The sequence below is a fragment of the Sinocyclocheilus grahami genome, unplaced genomic scaffold, assembly GCF_001515645.1.
Source record: "Sinocyclocheilus grahami isolate Dianchi unplaced genomic scaffold, SAMN03320097.WGS_v1.1 scaffold98.1, whole genome shotgun sequence".
Taxonomy (NCBI): domain Eukaryota; kingdom Metazoa; phylum Chordata; class Actinopteri; order Cypriniformes; family Cyprinidae; genus Sinocyclocheilus; species Sinocyclocheilus grahami.
Genome location: NW_015505277.1, coordinates 1,788,672 through 1,804,834, shown reverse-complemented (window position 1 = coordinate 1,804,834; position 16,163 = coordinate 1,788,672). Strand labels below are relative to the sequence as shown.

Genomic DNA, 16,163 nt, shown 5'->3' with positions numbered 1-16,163 from the left:
GCTTCACGGCAAGTAAAGCCTCGCCGTGGCGTGATCCATAATTTCCAGAAGCTCATCATATGCAGGGCAGGAGGATTGAGAAGGCTCAGCCTCAGCTTCTTTGCCCTCCTCAGCTATTTCCTGTTTGTGCTGGGCTGATCTCAGCAGAGCAATGGCCCCTGAATCAGACAATGTTAATGAAATAACATCATCCTCCAGTGGCTCACTCCCGTGCACAGTCGACGATCGTGAAAGGGAAAACCCCCTTCAAACTCATCGGCCAGATCCACCTGCGATCCCCACGAGCTCATTCCCTTCCGTACCTCAGCAGCGGCGGGTCCTGAATCGCAGGAAGCAGATGGCTGCCCCTCTTTCCTCGAAAAGAGAGACAAACGAGAGCGGAGCTTTTTCCCTTGGAAAAAACGCTCGCAGTGCACGCCGATTGCCCCCTCGGAGACATCGCGTGCGTGCTCTTTGCCCAAACAAACAACGCATAGATTGTGTGTGTCATCAGATGTTAAACAATGTCAACACGGATGCACACATCCTTAAATGCTTTGCTAGTGCTCGCCATAATGAGATAAATAGAGATCGCTCTTACCACAAAAATGCACGCTTCAAACAAAACAGTCGATGAAGACGAAGAAGAGAATGATGTGTGCTCCCGAGTTGGTGTTTTTTTCAGTGTATGCTTCAGACAAAGGTCACGACGAGGCGTTCCCCATAGCGACCCCTAGAGGACGCAGTTCGAAGTTCCCATGAAAGGGAACATCATATTGCTCAGATATTGTTAATAGCTAAGGACACAGTTAAAGGGTTAGTTCACCCAAAAATGAAAAGTAGGCTGCGTTGTACTCACCCCCGAGGCATCCTAGGCGTATATGACTTTCTTCTTTCAGACGAATCCAGTCGGAGTTCTATTAAAAATTGCCTTTGATCTTTCAAGCTGTTTAATGCCACCCAGTGGGGGTAGCATTGGTTCAATCCAAAATAACTTAAATAAAAATTGCCCATCCATAAAAAAAGTGTCTCACGCGGCTCCGGGGGTGAACAAAGGCCTTCTGTAGCGAATCGATGTGTTTTTGTAAGTAAAATATCCATATTCAAAACGTAATAATAACTTGAATCTAGCTTGCGCTCACTGTTGTAAACAGAAGCGGTTCCGGGAGAATGACGTATGAGGTCGGCTTTGTGCATGCGCTGCTCAGAAGTGACGCACGCAGAAATGCAGGGGAGAGATCAAAACAAAACAACGGTAACTTATTAGAAGTACAAAACGAGGATTTGTAAAGAAGAATATTGGAGGATTTCGATATAAGCCAAGAGGAGACTGGTTTTCCTTTGCTAAAGTAAGGAAACTTTGCTTCCTTTGATCCTGTAAACAAACGTTGGTTTTCACGAGACTCACTGGTGTATGTGCAACGCTGAACTCATACGTCATCAGCCCGGAGCTGCTTCCATGTACAACTGTTGGCGCAAGCTACATTAAAGTGATTATTAAGTTTTGAATATGGATATGTTTTTTACAAAAACACATTGATTCGTCACAGAAAGCCTTTGTTCACCCCTTGGAGCCGTGTGAGACACTTTTATTTATGGATGGCCGATTTTTATTTAAGTTCTTTTGGACTGAAGCAATGCAACACCCTTTTTTTGGGTGAACTAACTCTTTAAGTTCTCAGATGTTCTTCTGAAAGACTTTATAGGACAGAAGGGCTTACACAATTTGGTAAAAAAGTTCAGCAGAATTCTCTCAGTTCAGTCTTACTGCTGTTCATGAGAAACAACATTGCCCTGAATTTTGCTATAATTAATAACAACACTCTCACTATTTTCTAACAGGGATTTGTGCCGGAAGGATCTTTCTTGTGATTATTACTTCAGCATTGATGCAGATGTGATGCTCACCAACCGACAGACCCTAAAACTTCTCATTGAGCAAAACAGGTAGTTTCCCTTTAATCAATGCCGAGCATTTCAATGCTTTGGAATCTTCCACAGTAACCGTTTTGTCTGAGGGAACAGACTTGAATCCTGCATGTGCTAAAGCCACAGGAACATTACAGCCGACTCAATACAAATCCCTCAAGGTTTAAAAATAAGCACGGGTGGCTTCCTGTTTTCCCATGGTGCATAGAAACAGTCTGCTCTATATCGCATGCACGTTTATAATGCCACTGGACTTTAAATAAGAAACAAGGCCGAACTCAGTCACATTTAATGTGACAACCTTAAGCGCTCTTTCGCATGACTATGGAGGAAGCCCTTTTTCAGATATTTTAAGAAGGCTTGGGAACTCTTTCTGTTGGCCTCTGGCTTGTGGAGTGAAATCGTATCCGGGAACCATAGAAATGTGGAATTTTACTTTCTTGCTCTCACATTGTTGACCAACACTATAATTTCCACTAATGTGTTTTGAATGACATGTTTACCTCAGTAAAGTGATATTATGTATGCTTGTTGAGTTTAAGGTCATAACAGAGGTGAAGGGCTTGACTGTGTTACTTCAGGGTCACTCTCACGATTATAGGAACAATACCATATAAAACTGCGCTCATGTGCCTGAATAAAAGGATGCCTTCTTCACAACCTGACAAGGATATGTTCTCACATGGAACATGGTAACCCCTTATGTACCATAAACTTTAAACCAATCCAATCCTCCAACCTATTTTACGAACCACTTATCCTCTGTAGGGTCGCAGGGATGCTGGAGCCTTTCCCAGCATCTCAGGCCACAGTCAGGGGACATCCTGGATGGATGGCCAGTCCATCAAAGGGCTAACACACAGACACACCTACAGGCAATTTATTTTGTCCAAATTACCTATACTGCATGTTTTTTTGGATTGTGAGGGAAACCAAAGCAGCCATAGGAAACACAGGAGAACATGCAAACTCACACAGAAAGGCCTTCTGGTTCAAACCGGGGACCTTCTTGCCACCATGTCGCTCTATAGTGTCATCCTGGAAACTTAATTCAGTACAAACTACAGCAAATCTAAACCTGTTTTGTGGTCATCAAATATCATCATCACATTTGGTTTTCCTATAATTTTAAAGTCTTCTTGTGGTGGCAAAAAAGCAGCATTATTTCTTGCATAGTAGGCCTATCATAGTACATTTATGGACTGTTGCTGATTTCTGTGCTGACTTTTCCTTTTTCCACCTTAGAAAAATAATTGGCCCTCTTGTCACCCGTCACGGAAAATTGTGGTCCAACTTTTGGGGAGCCTTGAGCCTAGATGGTTATTATGCGAGATCTGAGGACTACATTGACATCGTGCAAGGAAAGCGTGTGTGAGTGTCTTGGAGGATGTGATCCAGAAATTACTGATATTTCACTGTATATAATCTTACTGGAACATTATGGAATTGCATTTATCCTTCTCTGAATCAAAAAGAGTACTCTGTTCAAACTCAGATTACTTTTCAGCATGTCCATTGATTAAAAATGTATCTACTCTATCGAAAGTCAGGTTACTTTTTTAGCATGCTCATTGCTCACCAGGCCATGTCTTTACCAAAGTCTATTTTAAAATAGTATTAAAACTATTACTATATGACTATGTGATTTATAACTATGTTCTTTTGTCTTTTCTTGTGTAAATAGTGGTTTGTGGAACATCCCCTTCATGGCCCACATCTACCTCATAAAAGGCCAGACTCTGCGGAATGAGCTCAAAGAGAGGAATGTCTTTGTCTTGGAGAGATTGGACCCCGACATGGCCATGTGCAGGAATGCCAGAGAGTTGGTATGACCGCTGGAACACAAATTACTACAATTATAGTAATTATAGTATTTAATCTAGATCAGCAATATTCATAGCATTTATTTTATAATAGTCTAGAGTTGTAATTAATTATTTTGTTTTTGAATTTAATATTGTGTTTAGTATTATTTCAAGCTCCATCAACAGCATTTGTGTCATGCTGCATTACAGTGGAAGACACCAGGAAAACTGTTACAATATATAATTAATGTTTCAAAAGTATAGTCACAAAATGTCATGGATTCTGTTGATAGAGCTGCAATTGGAATAAGGGAGGAAGAGTAGGAATGGAAGCCCTTTTCCACCACTGTATATAAAAAAGATATGGATAATTGTGACTATTTATCTCACGATTCGGACTTATTTTTTTCTCAGAATTGTGAGACATAAACTAGCAATTGTACAGCCCCAATTCCAGAGAAGTTGGGACGTTTTGTAAAAATGCAGTAAAATCAAGAATCTATGATTTGTTCATTCTCTTTAACTTTTATGTAATTGACAAAAGTACAAATATTTCCAAAGTTTTCACTGACCAACGATAAATGTATTTTGTAAATATGAACACATTTTGATTTTGCTGGCTGCAACACACTCCAAAAAAGTTGTGACAGAGGCACGTTTAACACTGTGTCACATCAACCTTCCTTTTAATTACAATGTTTCATTGTTTGGGAATTAATGATACAAATTTTTTAAGTTTTGCAAGCAAATTTTTTGACCAGTCTCTCTTGAAACAAGGCTTCAGATGCTCAGCAGACTGTGATTGTCGCTGTCTGATTCTCCTTTCCATGACTGGTCATACATTTTCAATATGAGTCAGATCTGGACTGCAGGCAGGCCAGTCTAGCACATTCACTCTGTCTACAAAATCATGCTGTTGTAGCACATGCAGAATGAGAGCTGGCATTGTCTTGATCTAATAACCATGGACTTCCCATGAAATACATCATCTTGACGGCAGTGTATTTCTCTGTACAACTCCAATATATCCCTCCATGTCAATGGTACTTTAAGTTCACACAAATGCAAGTCACCCATGACGTTTGCACTGATGCACTCATATACCATGACATATGTTTGCTTTTGCATCTGTCACTGATGAAGGTCTGGATGGTCCCTTTGGTCTTTGGGACTGATAACTCGAAATCCATTTTTTTCCCAGAAACAAAATTAAATGTGGACTCATCTGTGTACAGCACACATTTTCACTGTCTTTTTGACTATCTGAGATGAGCTCTGGCCCAGAGAACCCGGCAGCATCACTGCATAGAATTGATGTATAGCTTTCTCCTAGAGTAACAGAGTTTCAAGTTGTATTTATTGATGCAGCAGCAGACTGTGTTAAGTGACATCAGTTTTCTGAAGTACTCCTGAGCCCATGTGGCTATATTGTCTTATGCGATGTCATCTGAGGGCTCAAAGGTCAAGCACATTCAACTGAGGTTTCCTGCCTTGCCCTACATGTCCTGTGATTTCTCTGGATTCCCTGAAACTTTTTACAGTGTTAAGTGTGGTAGTTGGTGAAAGACCTAAATTCTTTGCGATTTTGCATTGTGAAATGTGATTTTTGATTTGTTTGACACTTATTTCATGAAATTTGGCACAAAGTGATGAGCCATGATCCAGCTTTGCTTGCAAAGACTGAGATGCTCCTTTTATACCCAAAAATGATACCTTGACCCATGACCAATTCACCTGCTTACTGTGAACTGTTTCAAAACAGTTTAAAGTGGATATTCTATAATATTTTTACTTTTATTTTGCCTCTGTCCCAACTTTTTTGGAATGTGTTGCAGCCATCAAAATTTGTTCATATTTACAAAATACATTTACATTGGTCAGTGCAAACTGTGGAAATATTTTATTTGTACTTTTGTCAATTGAATAACATTTAAAGGGAATGAACAAACCACAGATTATTTTTTTTTAGTTTTTACAAGGTGGCAGATACGGGCTTTCATAATACAGATTCATATAGATTCAGTAGATCATCAAGCAGTTCACCTCTAAAAACAGTAATTGTTCTATATTAGTTTGCATTTGACAATTCAGCCTGATTTCTTAATGCTTTGAAATATCTGCTGCACCTCTGTGACCAAGATGTAACTGGCAAGTATTCTAAGTATATCAGTGCACTATCATGAAGGCATGGCATGTCTGTCTGTTTATGGCAGCCTCTGTGATGCATTCAGTGTGTTCTCTGCCCATCATCCTTTCCCTCTCTCCATTTTTCACATTCATAGTGTGACCTTGAACCAATGGGAATGTTTGGCTGTGTGCTTTTTGCTCCTCCTTAAAAAACCTACACCTCTAATAACTAACTATGGTGTTTTTCTAACTGTCTACAGCTAACTGTTTAGGACAACTAAAGGCAGCGCATAGCCATTTTCTGAGCAGAAAATCATCTAAAAAACCTCAACACAAGAGTGCACAGGCATCTCTACTGTTCTGGCGGAGTTTAATATTGTACATGTGCTGTGTCCCTATCTTCCCTAATATTCTAATTTCTTAATCTCTCTCTCTCTCTCTGTATCTTACTCTGTTTACGTCTCATTATATAATTTACATGGTGCTTTTCCTTCATTTTAGACAGTACAGAGAGAAAGAGAATCTCCTTCTCCGGAATCATTCCATATGCTCAGACCCCCACAGGTTCCTCTTATTTTGATTATTATATCATGCATAATTTAAGATTTAAATGTTTTAAAGCAAGGCATCACTTTTCCAAATGGTTAGAAAGTGATATTCCAACCAAACTTAATTAACAAATGTAGTACATAATGCAGATTTTGAAAGAACACTTCTACTTACATTTAATATGTGCTTGCTTGGGGTTCATATATGCAAGATCACAAGCATTGTTGTCAGATTACAGAACATATAGTCCCAGAGGACTGGGTGAAACAATTTTGAGATGAATTACTATGCATGTGGAAAAAACATAAATCCCCATTTCATGCTCAATGCGGTTGTTTCATGGTTTTTCTATTCCATAAATGTATGTGCTGGTAGGCATTCCAACATTTGATTTAAAACTACGGCCATTTTTGAATACATCTTGCACTAACAGATGTGTTCTCCTAACAAGCAGAACCCTTTGGAAAATTGATGCTATTGAGTTTGATAAGCTACATCTGCTTTTTCTAATGGGGTTAACCTGGACAAAGCACCATATATTATATATACACTGAACCATGAAATTCTACACAGTATTCTACACAGTGGTGGAAAGGCCAATAAAGGGTCTAATACATTTCCTTCATTATAGTTTTCTCTGCAGTAACATCTATATCCAAGAGCAACCCCCTTCCAAGCACACTAGTAACAGTAACATGAAACTTACCCCCACTACCTTGACTTATCTCAGTCTAGGGATTTATTTAGCACTTGTTACATTTGTATGTTTGCATTGGAATTAACAATTAGACTAATATGTTTGAGACTGGTGCAAGACATGTTTTGGTAAAGCCTAGACTGAGAGTAAGTCTGGATCTTCACACACTTAGGTGCAAGAACCCTTGTCCCTGCTTCTAGTATAGTAAACAGGAATTTTGATTCCTGAAGTTGCACTTTTCCCAGCACTTCCCTATGTTCCCGTTCCAATCCCTCTCACAGCCCTTCCCAACATCTGTCCTCGATTGTTATTGATTACTCATTATCACAAATTATGCTGATAATTTGTCATTTGTTTTCATCATTGACTTTAAATTATTTGCATGATGTGTTTTGTTTATTCCTCATTGTTTAATTTTCATTCGACTTTTTGCATTATAGACATTATAAGCAAAAGGATTATATCATTTGTAGTATCTAATTACCTTTTCTTTGTCCGCCACAGGGAGTTTTCATGTATGTTACAAATCGTCATGAGTTTGGAAGGCTTATTTCGACTGCCAACTATAACACATCTCATTATAACAATGACCTTTGGCAAATATTTGAAAACCCACTGGTGAGTGACTAGATTATTTGTGATCAAATGTTTCCTGTGTACAAAGTGTCTGGTACAATACATAAACAACAGGATCCACAAGTGTTCATTTAGTTCAACATTTGTCATCAATAATGATGTGGAGTGCTGACAGGGTAAACATACAATAAATCTGTGTTGACCTCCATATAGGTTTTAGTCCGCCTGCCGGGTGCATGCAGGGAGCTAATCACTGTTTGCAGTGCAGGTCAGTCAAAACTAATCCTCTTTCTTTTTCACAGGACTGGAGAGAGAAATACATCCATCCCAACTACACCCGGATTTTCACTGACAACCTCTTGGAGCAGGTGAACAAACATTCACATTTATTTAATTAGCAGATGCCGTTCGGGTAGAGTAAGAATGATCATTCCACCATGGAGATTTAGTTAAAGTTAATATTACAGAAAGTTTCACTCACTTCCCGACCAGGGGTGTGTTTCCCAAAAGCAACTATGGTCGCAAGTTCCATCGTTACCAATATAGTTCAATGGAACTAACGACAATATTTAGCTAACGATGGTTTTGAGAAACGCACCCCAGACTTGTGGGATAAAGATAGATTTGCAAAAGTGGATGCAGGTAGGAGGGTGCAAATGCAGAACCATTGGTTGTCCTATACTCCTGGTCTGATTGAAGACCAAGTGAACAACTATATTTTTTGAAGAAAAAAAAAGCAGAAGTTTGATGAGCATTGCAGTATTCCATAGTCTAGAGATGACTGGACAAAGTGTTGTACAGAGTACTCAGATTGGAACCAGGCAGAACCTGATCTTTTGGATAAAGTACAGTGCGAATCTACATGACTGGACAGTCTTTGCAACGGTATGCGAAGCTGAAATGGTCATTAAACATTCATGTTCAAAGTTGAAACCTTCAACTTCTTGCCTGATCTGGATGCTACGTTCATTGATGGGCCTTGCTGAACGATGTTGCTGAATTATGGGCTTGCTAGAAGAAAAGGACCTCTGTCTTTGCTATGGTTGAGTTGAGAGTTGATGTTCTTTTTACCAGGCCAAGATGTCTACCAGGCAAACTGCCCAAGGAAAGAAAGAAAAGTAGAACTACATTTACATTTACATTTAGTCATTTTGCAGGACACTTTTGTCCAAAGCAACTTACAATTGGGTAATACATAAAGTGGTTCTTCTTAAAGAGGCAGACAGGCACAGAAAGTGCTTGTAATACTAAGTTTCAGGCATTTGTTCAAATAAGTACAAGCTAGAAAGGGAAGGAATAAATAAAGAGAGACAACTTTTTTTACATTTTATTTAGGATGAAGTCAAGTAACATCGAAAGAGATGAGTTTTCAGCTGTCGCTTGAAAATTGTCAGGGATTCAGCATTCCGGATAGGGGTGGAAAGATCATTCCACCAGCCAGGAATGGTAAACGAGAATGTTCTGGAAAATGATTTTGAGCCTCTCTGTGATGGTACCACGAGGCATTGCTCACTAGTGGATCTCAGACTTCTGGAGGGGATGTAGATTCGTAGTAGTGAGTGGAAGTAGGCGGGTGCTGAGCCTGTGGCTGTTCTATATGCAAGCATCAATGTCTTGAACTTGATGCGAGCCGCAACCGGTAGCCAGTTGTAGGAGATAAAGAGAGGTGTAACATGGGCTCTTTTGGGCTCGTTGAAGACCAGTCGTGCCACTGCATTCTGAATAATTTGTAGAGGTTTGATTGTGCTTGATGGAAGTTCAGCCAGAAGAGCATTGAAGTACTATGTGTTGCTGGTAAAGAAGTGGAAGGAAAATCCATGGGTCCATGATGGGTCCAAGAAATGGTGTGTATATTGAGAAAAAGAAGAGGCAAAGCACTGATCATTGAATCACCACTGTGGTTTCTTGATGTAACTTAAATACAGTTCTCCTCCATGATACCGTAAAGCAGCAGTCTCCAACCCTGCTCCTAGAGAGCTACCATCCTGCAGATTTAAGGTCCTACCCAATCAAACACACCTGAATGGGCTAATCAAGATGTTTGGGTTTAGTTGATAATTTCAGGCTGGGTTTTGGAGCAGGGCTGAAACTGAAGTCTGCAAGACGGTAGCTCTCCAGGAGCAGGGTTGAAGATCCCATTCTCTAAAGTCTAGTTTGCCTTTTTTGAGACTGTAAATCCACAGATCTTCCAATCAACCAGGAAGGTAGCTCTCCAGGAGTTGGAGATCCCTGCCCTAAATAATCTACATGGGAGGCAGGATTCAAACCAACAGTTTCCAATGTTTCCAGTTTTGAGAAGGTTGATTGGATGATCTGTTGATTCAGTCTCAAAAGACACAAACTAGTGCAACAGAACTAGGACAGATGATCTGGAGGTATCATCATTAACTAAGTACACTTATAATGTTAATGAAGTTTAATGAAATTAGTTTTATATAACAGTATAGACCATTATTCATTATCTCTCTGATCCCTACATTGGCTGTTTTTGCTACTGTACCTTATAGACTTTTGTATGCAAATGACTTCTGTTATGATTGTCAGATGAATACTGTGTGAGGAAGTAAAGGAAACTATCGTTTTCCATGGTGTCACCTTTGAAAAGAAAAGCATTTGTTCTTTGCATGACACTCCCATTGATGTCTGTATGAGTTGGGATTATTTATTGTGAAAGTGTGTTATGCTGGAAGAGCCAAACTTGTGCTGGGTGTTAAGGGCAGAAGTTGACCTGATGATACTAAGCACCTATTTATGTTTCTGCAGCCATGCCCAGATGTTTTCTGGTTCCCTGTGCTCTCGGAGAAAGCCTGTGATGAGCTGGTGAATGAGATGGAAAATCATGGTTCATGGTCTGGTGGAAAATACAAGGTCAGATAAAACCGCCAGCCTTAAAACAGTCTGCACACTTTGTACGGGGATTGGCCATGAATGAAAAAGACTTAAAAAATGTGTAAATACAAAACAGAAACAGATTTTTAGGTAACACTTTATTTTAAGCTGTCTTTGTTACACGTTACATGTAATTACTATTATAATAACAATTAATGATGCATAATTACTTAAACCAAACCCTAATCCTAAACATAACCATAGTAAGCAAATGTAGTTAATTAATATTACTCAGTAGTTGTATAATTACACTGTAACAAGGACACCTTAAAATAAAGTGTAACTGATTTTTATTCTCAATAGACAAAAATGTGTAAATATTTAGTCAATTACATATTATATTATTTTTTTCCAGTGGAAATGTCCTTTTAGTAGACTTTACACTGTAGCACAATTGCTGATAACATTTATTAAGGTTTTTATCATTGACTGATTGCCCAGTCATTGTGTTTTCTCTTTGCAGGACAAGCGCATCACTGGAGGCTACGAGAGTGTCCCGACAGATGACATTCATATGAAACAGATCGATTTTGATAAGGAATGGCTGCACTTTATCAGAGAATTCATCTCCCCTGTCACTCTCAAGGTCTTCTCTGGCTATTACACCAAGGTGAGCCGGTCTGGACAGAGTCATAATGAGCTGTTATATCAGAATGTCTCTCTTCTACCTCGACCATATCTTTTTATGAAGCATTTCACCCTTTAATGTTTGCTAGGATGAATCCCAGGAAGCCTGTAAAGAACATGGTTATATTTCACCCCCAATTTAGAATATTTTAAGATTTTATAATCATTAAAATCAAAAGAAGCCTTTGAATCCTTTGAATGTGGGTAAATTTATTTATTATAATATAAATAGTATTTAATTATTATTTGCATTTCAGTGTTTTCAATATCAACCCAGTTTGAGAATCACAGAATCCTTATCCATTATCATGAATCATGATAAATGTAAGTTAACTTTTATCAGATTTTTTTTTTTTCATTGGAAAATATTTTTAAACTTTTTTTTTTCCTCTTTGTTTCACTTTGCGGGGTGAAATATGACCCAGACATGGTCTTGATTGGCTTCTTGAAGTTCATCCATTAAGTCTTGTTGATTTGACTCATGGCTTCTCACACTCAAATGCAATGACTGAATCACTGAGCTGCTAAGTAGGGCATTTTTATTTTATTTTTTTTTTACAATTTGCCCAATTTAAACTAATTTTGTATTTTGTCAGCCACTGGGATGTTTTTAGTACATTACACATATGCATGATTTCTGGAGGTTTATTACAGCAGCCAACCAAAATACAGCTTGCTAGATGATCTTTGTTTGGTTTTTGGTTGACATGACTCACGGAATGAGTCAAGTCATCTTTTTCTCTGTCATTTTCAACTTTCTCTCTTGCGCTGTTCTTTTAGGAGGGCTCTGTCCACTGTTAGCTGGATAAGCACTGTTAGTTCTCTGGTTGATTTGACTCATGGAATGTGAACTCTGGTTAGCACCATGAGTTATTTGAGGGTCATCCATTAAAGGGATAGTAGACCCAAAAATAAATAAATATATGGCATTATTCACTCACTCTTTCCAAATCCATACACTTATGTTTTCAGTAGAAATCAGAAGTAGAATTTAGAGCATTCACTATGCACTCTTCCATACAATAGCAGTGCAAAATGACCAAGTCTGTTAATTAAAAGTAACATATACTCCATTTAGTCCATACTGTACCATTTCAAATCTACCAAAGCCACACAATAATATTATGTGAGGAACAAAACATCCATTTTAACTATAATCTGTCGCTGTTTGTAAAATACCTACTTGAAGATCCTTCACCAATTGTTTGTTCCACAGAAGAAAAAGTTTAAATGGAAAAAAAAACTGTAACCAATCTGTCAGATACATTTGAGAGTTGGGTTTTGATTGTGTCTCCCATTTGTTTTTCTTTCAGGGTTATGCGATTATGAACTTTGTGGTGAAGTACACTCCAAACAGACAAGCCTATCTAAGACCACATCACGATTCCTCAACATTCACCATTAATATTGCCCTCAACAACAAGGGCTTAGATTTCCAGGCAAGTTGATACTAAAAATACTGGCCTTACGTTTCCTAAAATAGGTTTTAAATGCATTGTAGAATCTCATGTAGTTAACTCATTTTCTTCTATTTCAGGGTGGAGGCTGTCGATTTCACAGATATAACTGTTCCTTAGAGTCTCCTAGAAAAGGATGGAGCTTCATGCATCCAGGTAGACTCACCCACCTTCATGAAGGACTACCTACCACCAACGGTACACGCTACATAGCAGTGTCCTTCGTAGATCCTTAGACTCACATATAGTTCTAGTAGTTCTACACTAGGAATTTACTAGCCTTGATATGTTTGTGTAGTGTCAGCTGTTTGTCTGTTTTTACTGATTTATTCTTGGATTATGTGTTTTGTGTCTGTTTGTATTTGCTGTCTTTTGAAACATTTACTACTGTCGAGAGAAAATGCTGTTCAACAGAAGTTTAGTAAAATCTATGGATGCATTCACACAAAACACACACACACACGCAGGCAGAATTTCATACATATAAACCTTGTTTCATTACTCAAAATTATATGAGAGATTTGACCATGATGTTTCTGTTTGGGCAAAAAAGAAAGCAGGTGAAGTCAGTAACTCTTCATTTAAACAACTTTGGTGCAGGGCGTTTAGCATTAGCACTCATTCGTAATAGCTGCCTTCAAGTTCTGCTAGAAAAAAAAAATCCTGTTTACTAGTTTGGAAATTGTAATTTTGATATGCTATGCATTTAAGTGATTCTCATTGGAATAAAATGGATGCCACATTTTTCTTATATTTTAACATTCCAATAAATACAGAAATATTTTAGTGCCATTGCAACGAAATTAAGAGCAAAGGATGCACATTATTTGTGTAATTGCACTTTATTGTTGCATTTTAATCATTCTTATGTTACTGCAGAGAATGATGCAAAATTGTGCAAGCCTGTTACCCTTATAAACCCTATAAAGTATAGCTTTATGGCCATCTTTTGGGCTATTCTTCCACAACAGCACATTCAATGTCTAAAAACTCAAGTTTCTGTTGGGATTCTCTAACTGATAAACCCCCAACCCAATGTGCACTCAGATGCTCTAAGCTCATAAACACAAAGAAGATTGGTAAAAATGAAGAGGAGCTCAAATACTGTAAAATATCTAGATTTCTACAAATTGGAGAGTTGTTGGTGTCAATGATATAACACATGACTTCAGTGGTTCCTCCGTGTCGCAGCTGACCATGTTTTTAAAAGACATGAATCCTAATTATGATAAGAAACTATGAATATGCTGTAAGTATAATTTTGTATGTTTGCACAACAAGAAACGGCAGGATTTAAAATGAATCCTAGTAGTGTTTGGTTTTTTTGTGGACAAAGTTTTTCTGAAGGTGTTTTTACTGTAAAATACAATGTAATAATGCCTTATTTTCTGAACTGAAAATGTCTCGGAGATGTCAAATGTTTTACATTCTCTTGTTCCTTACAAATGTTTCAGCCAGGTCAGTCTCTTAACTTATTTTGAAATTGTTGAAATAATAAAAGATGTTTTTAAAAGAGAAATGGATGAAATGGCTTAACAAATGCATTTTGCTTTTTTATTTGTTTTAATTTTTTTTTATTAAAAAAAATATGATCAAGCCAGGTCAAGATTGGGAACCGTACAATAAATTAACTGCTAAACATGTAAAAAATACAGTGCAGCTTTAGAAAAATCAACATTTCCTTTTTACACTTAAGCAAATATGACATGCCTTGAAACATTCACATTCCGATTGCCATACTAATGTAATATAGTACATGTGTGAGCACTAACATGCCCATCACATGACACTTGTTCTGTCAAACCATGCAAGTCACCTTAAAAACAAATCAGCACAGATTAGAACTTAAAGTGTTGACAGAGAGAACATGTAAACAAGAAGCAGATTTACACAATCTATGATACATGGTCAGTGACACATACTTGAACCCGTCTTTAAGTGAGAGTGATGAGATGTTGGAATTTTACCGTAACAATTAAAGGAATGTACGGGGGAGCTGATACTGTAGTTCCTCCTATGCAGCTGAATCATTTTAACTGGAATCAGAGATGAGTTTTAACCTTAAAATAAATCGTAACAGTACAAGTGAGCAAAGCGACTAACTCTTTATAATCAAAAAATAAAAGTCATGCTTACAGTTATACTTGTATCAGTAGTTTCTATCTCAGATCCGCTCCAACTGTCACTGAAAATGAATGATTTTGGGATTCTTTGTAACTGCAAATCATTGTCAATGTGAACGCACCTTCAGTGTAGACCACACAAACTACATAAAGTTTGAAAGTTGCCATAGCAAAGGAAGGTGGTGGATATGCCCTCTGATGCTGAAGTGTAAGATATTTTTCCTTTCCTTCATCTTTCATCTCTTGGTTGGGGTTTGTTGAAGAACTCCCTGACTTGTTCAATGTTTCCATCTGGGTCTGCGGGTTTGAGAAGCTGCTGAAAAATGCAGCGAAAGAGGGAGGCATGTAGGTCAAAGACACGAGCGCAACAGCAGGCTACAGAAAGATCCCTTTGTGGTCATTTTCCCCCCTGTACACGGCTCTGAAAGATGACATTGATGCAGGGCAGCGGCACAGGAAACTCGCAAGGCTAATAAACATACAGGTTTGCTGAGGATAACTTATCAAACAGAGCTGAGAGGGAAAACTGTAGTCAAGACAATCAGTAATGAAAGGTGAAAGCAGACAGGAAGTGTGAAGTCAGATCAAGCCACTTGGTTAGATTTATTATTTCTTGACACTGCACATTTTATTAAGAGACCGTCTAACCAGGGGCGTTTAGTCCATTTAACCTGCAAATGCTCTGCATACCCAATCCATTTGAGAGAATGAGTATGGGGACTGGCTATAACTGGCTTTAATTAAAATTAAAATTACTACAATCCCTTTGCCATTTTAACATAAAGCTTCAGCAATAAAATGCTGGGAATACATATGCAACTTAATATAGCATAATTAAATTAACTGAGGGGGTGTTAATGCAACATGTCGTAACATGTAAAACTTTGTATGCATTTTGGCTGATCATTTGCACAACAATGGCGTTTTAATAGTCTAAAAATGCAAGTTTTTGAAAACTATACTGTTAGCGACTCTGTGTGAATTACAAAAATGCACATGTTTATACATCATGCACATGCCTATTACATGTTCAGTCTATAGGAATACATGTGCGCAAGCACGTAGTGTTTCTTTACAAAGTGACATCGCATCTACTGCCCTGGCATGCATAATGCAGTGGTTTAGTAATTTAGTCACATTTCATGTGAATGGAGATTGTTTTGACAATGTTGTCATCTGAATGCAAAACTTTTCAAAAACCCAAAGGAAAAACCATTTCATTTTTAGTACAATTGTTGCATAACTGCCTTCCTAATCGTATATTTTCGCAAAGTCTAAAAGTTCACTGAAAACATATATTACATTTTTGGCACAGAAAAGTAATTTTAAAAGTGCACGTTATCTTGAGCAATTTCTGAGGAAACTTATCACCCCCCCCCCCCCCCCCCCCCCCCCCACACTCTTT

The 16,163-nt window shown here is 38.1% G+C and overlaps 1 protein-coding gene across 2 annotated transcripts in view; it reads left to right on the top strand.

Annotated features, from left to right (window-relative positions):
- Positions 1–14,088, top strand: part of LOC107588036 (procollagen-lysine,2-oxoglutarate 5-dioxygenase 2) — a 46,242-nt gene extending 32,154 nt beyond the window's left edge. Inside the window, exons 11-20 of one of the 2 annotated variants that reach the window (XM_016276026.1) lie at positions 1,822–1,926; positions 3,154–3,279; positions 3,593–3,734; positions 6,342–6,404; positions 7,591–7,704; positions 7,965–8,030; positions 10,426–10,530; positions 11,015–11,161; positions 12,492–12,617; positions 12,716–14,088. In XM_016276026.1, the coding sequence (XP_016131512.1) occupies positions 1,822–1,926; positions 3,154–3,279; positions 3,593–3,734; positions 6,342–6,404; positions 7,591–7,704; positions 7,965–8,030; positions 10,426–10,530; positions 11,015–11,161; positions 12,492–12,617; positions 12,716–12,871 (1,150 nt within the window). In that variant the 3' untranslated portion in view covers positions 12,872–14,088. The remainder of the gene's footprint in view (positions 1–1,821; positions 1,927–3,153; positions 3,280–3,592; positions 3,735–6,341; positions 6,405–7,590; positions 7,705–7,964; positions 8,031–10,425; positions 10,531–11,014; positions 11,162–12,491; positions 12,618–12,715) is intronic. The other variant, XM_016276027.1, reaches the window with a different exon arrangement.
- Positions 14,089–16,163: the final 2,075 nt, after the last annotated feature.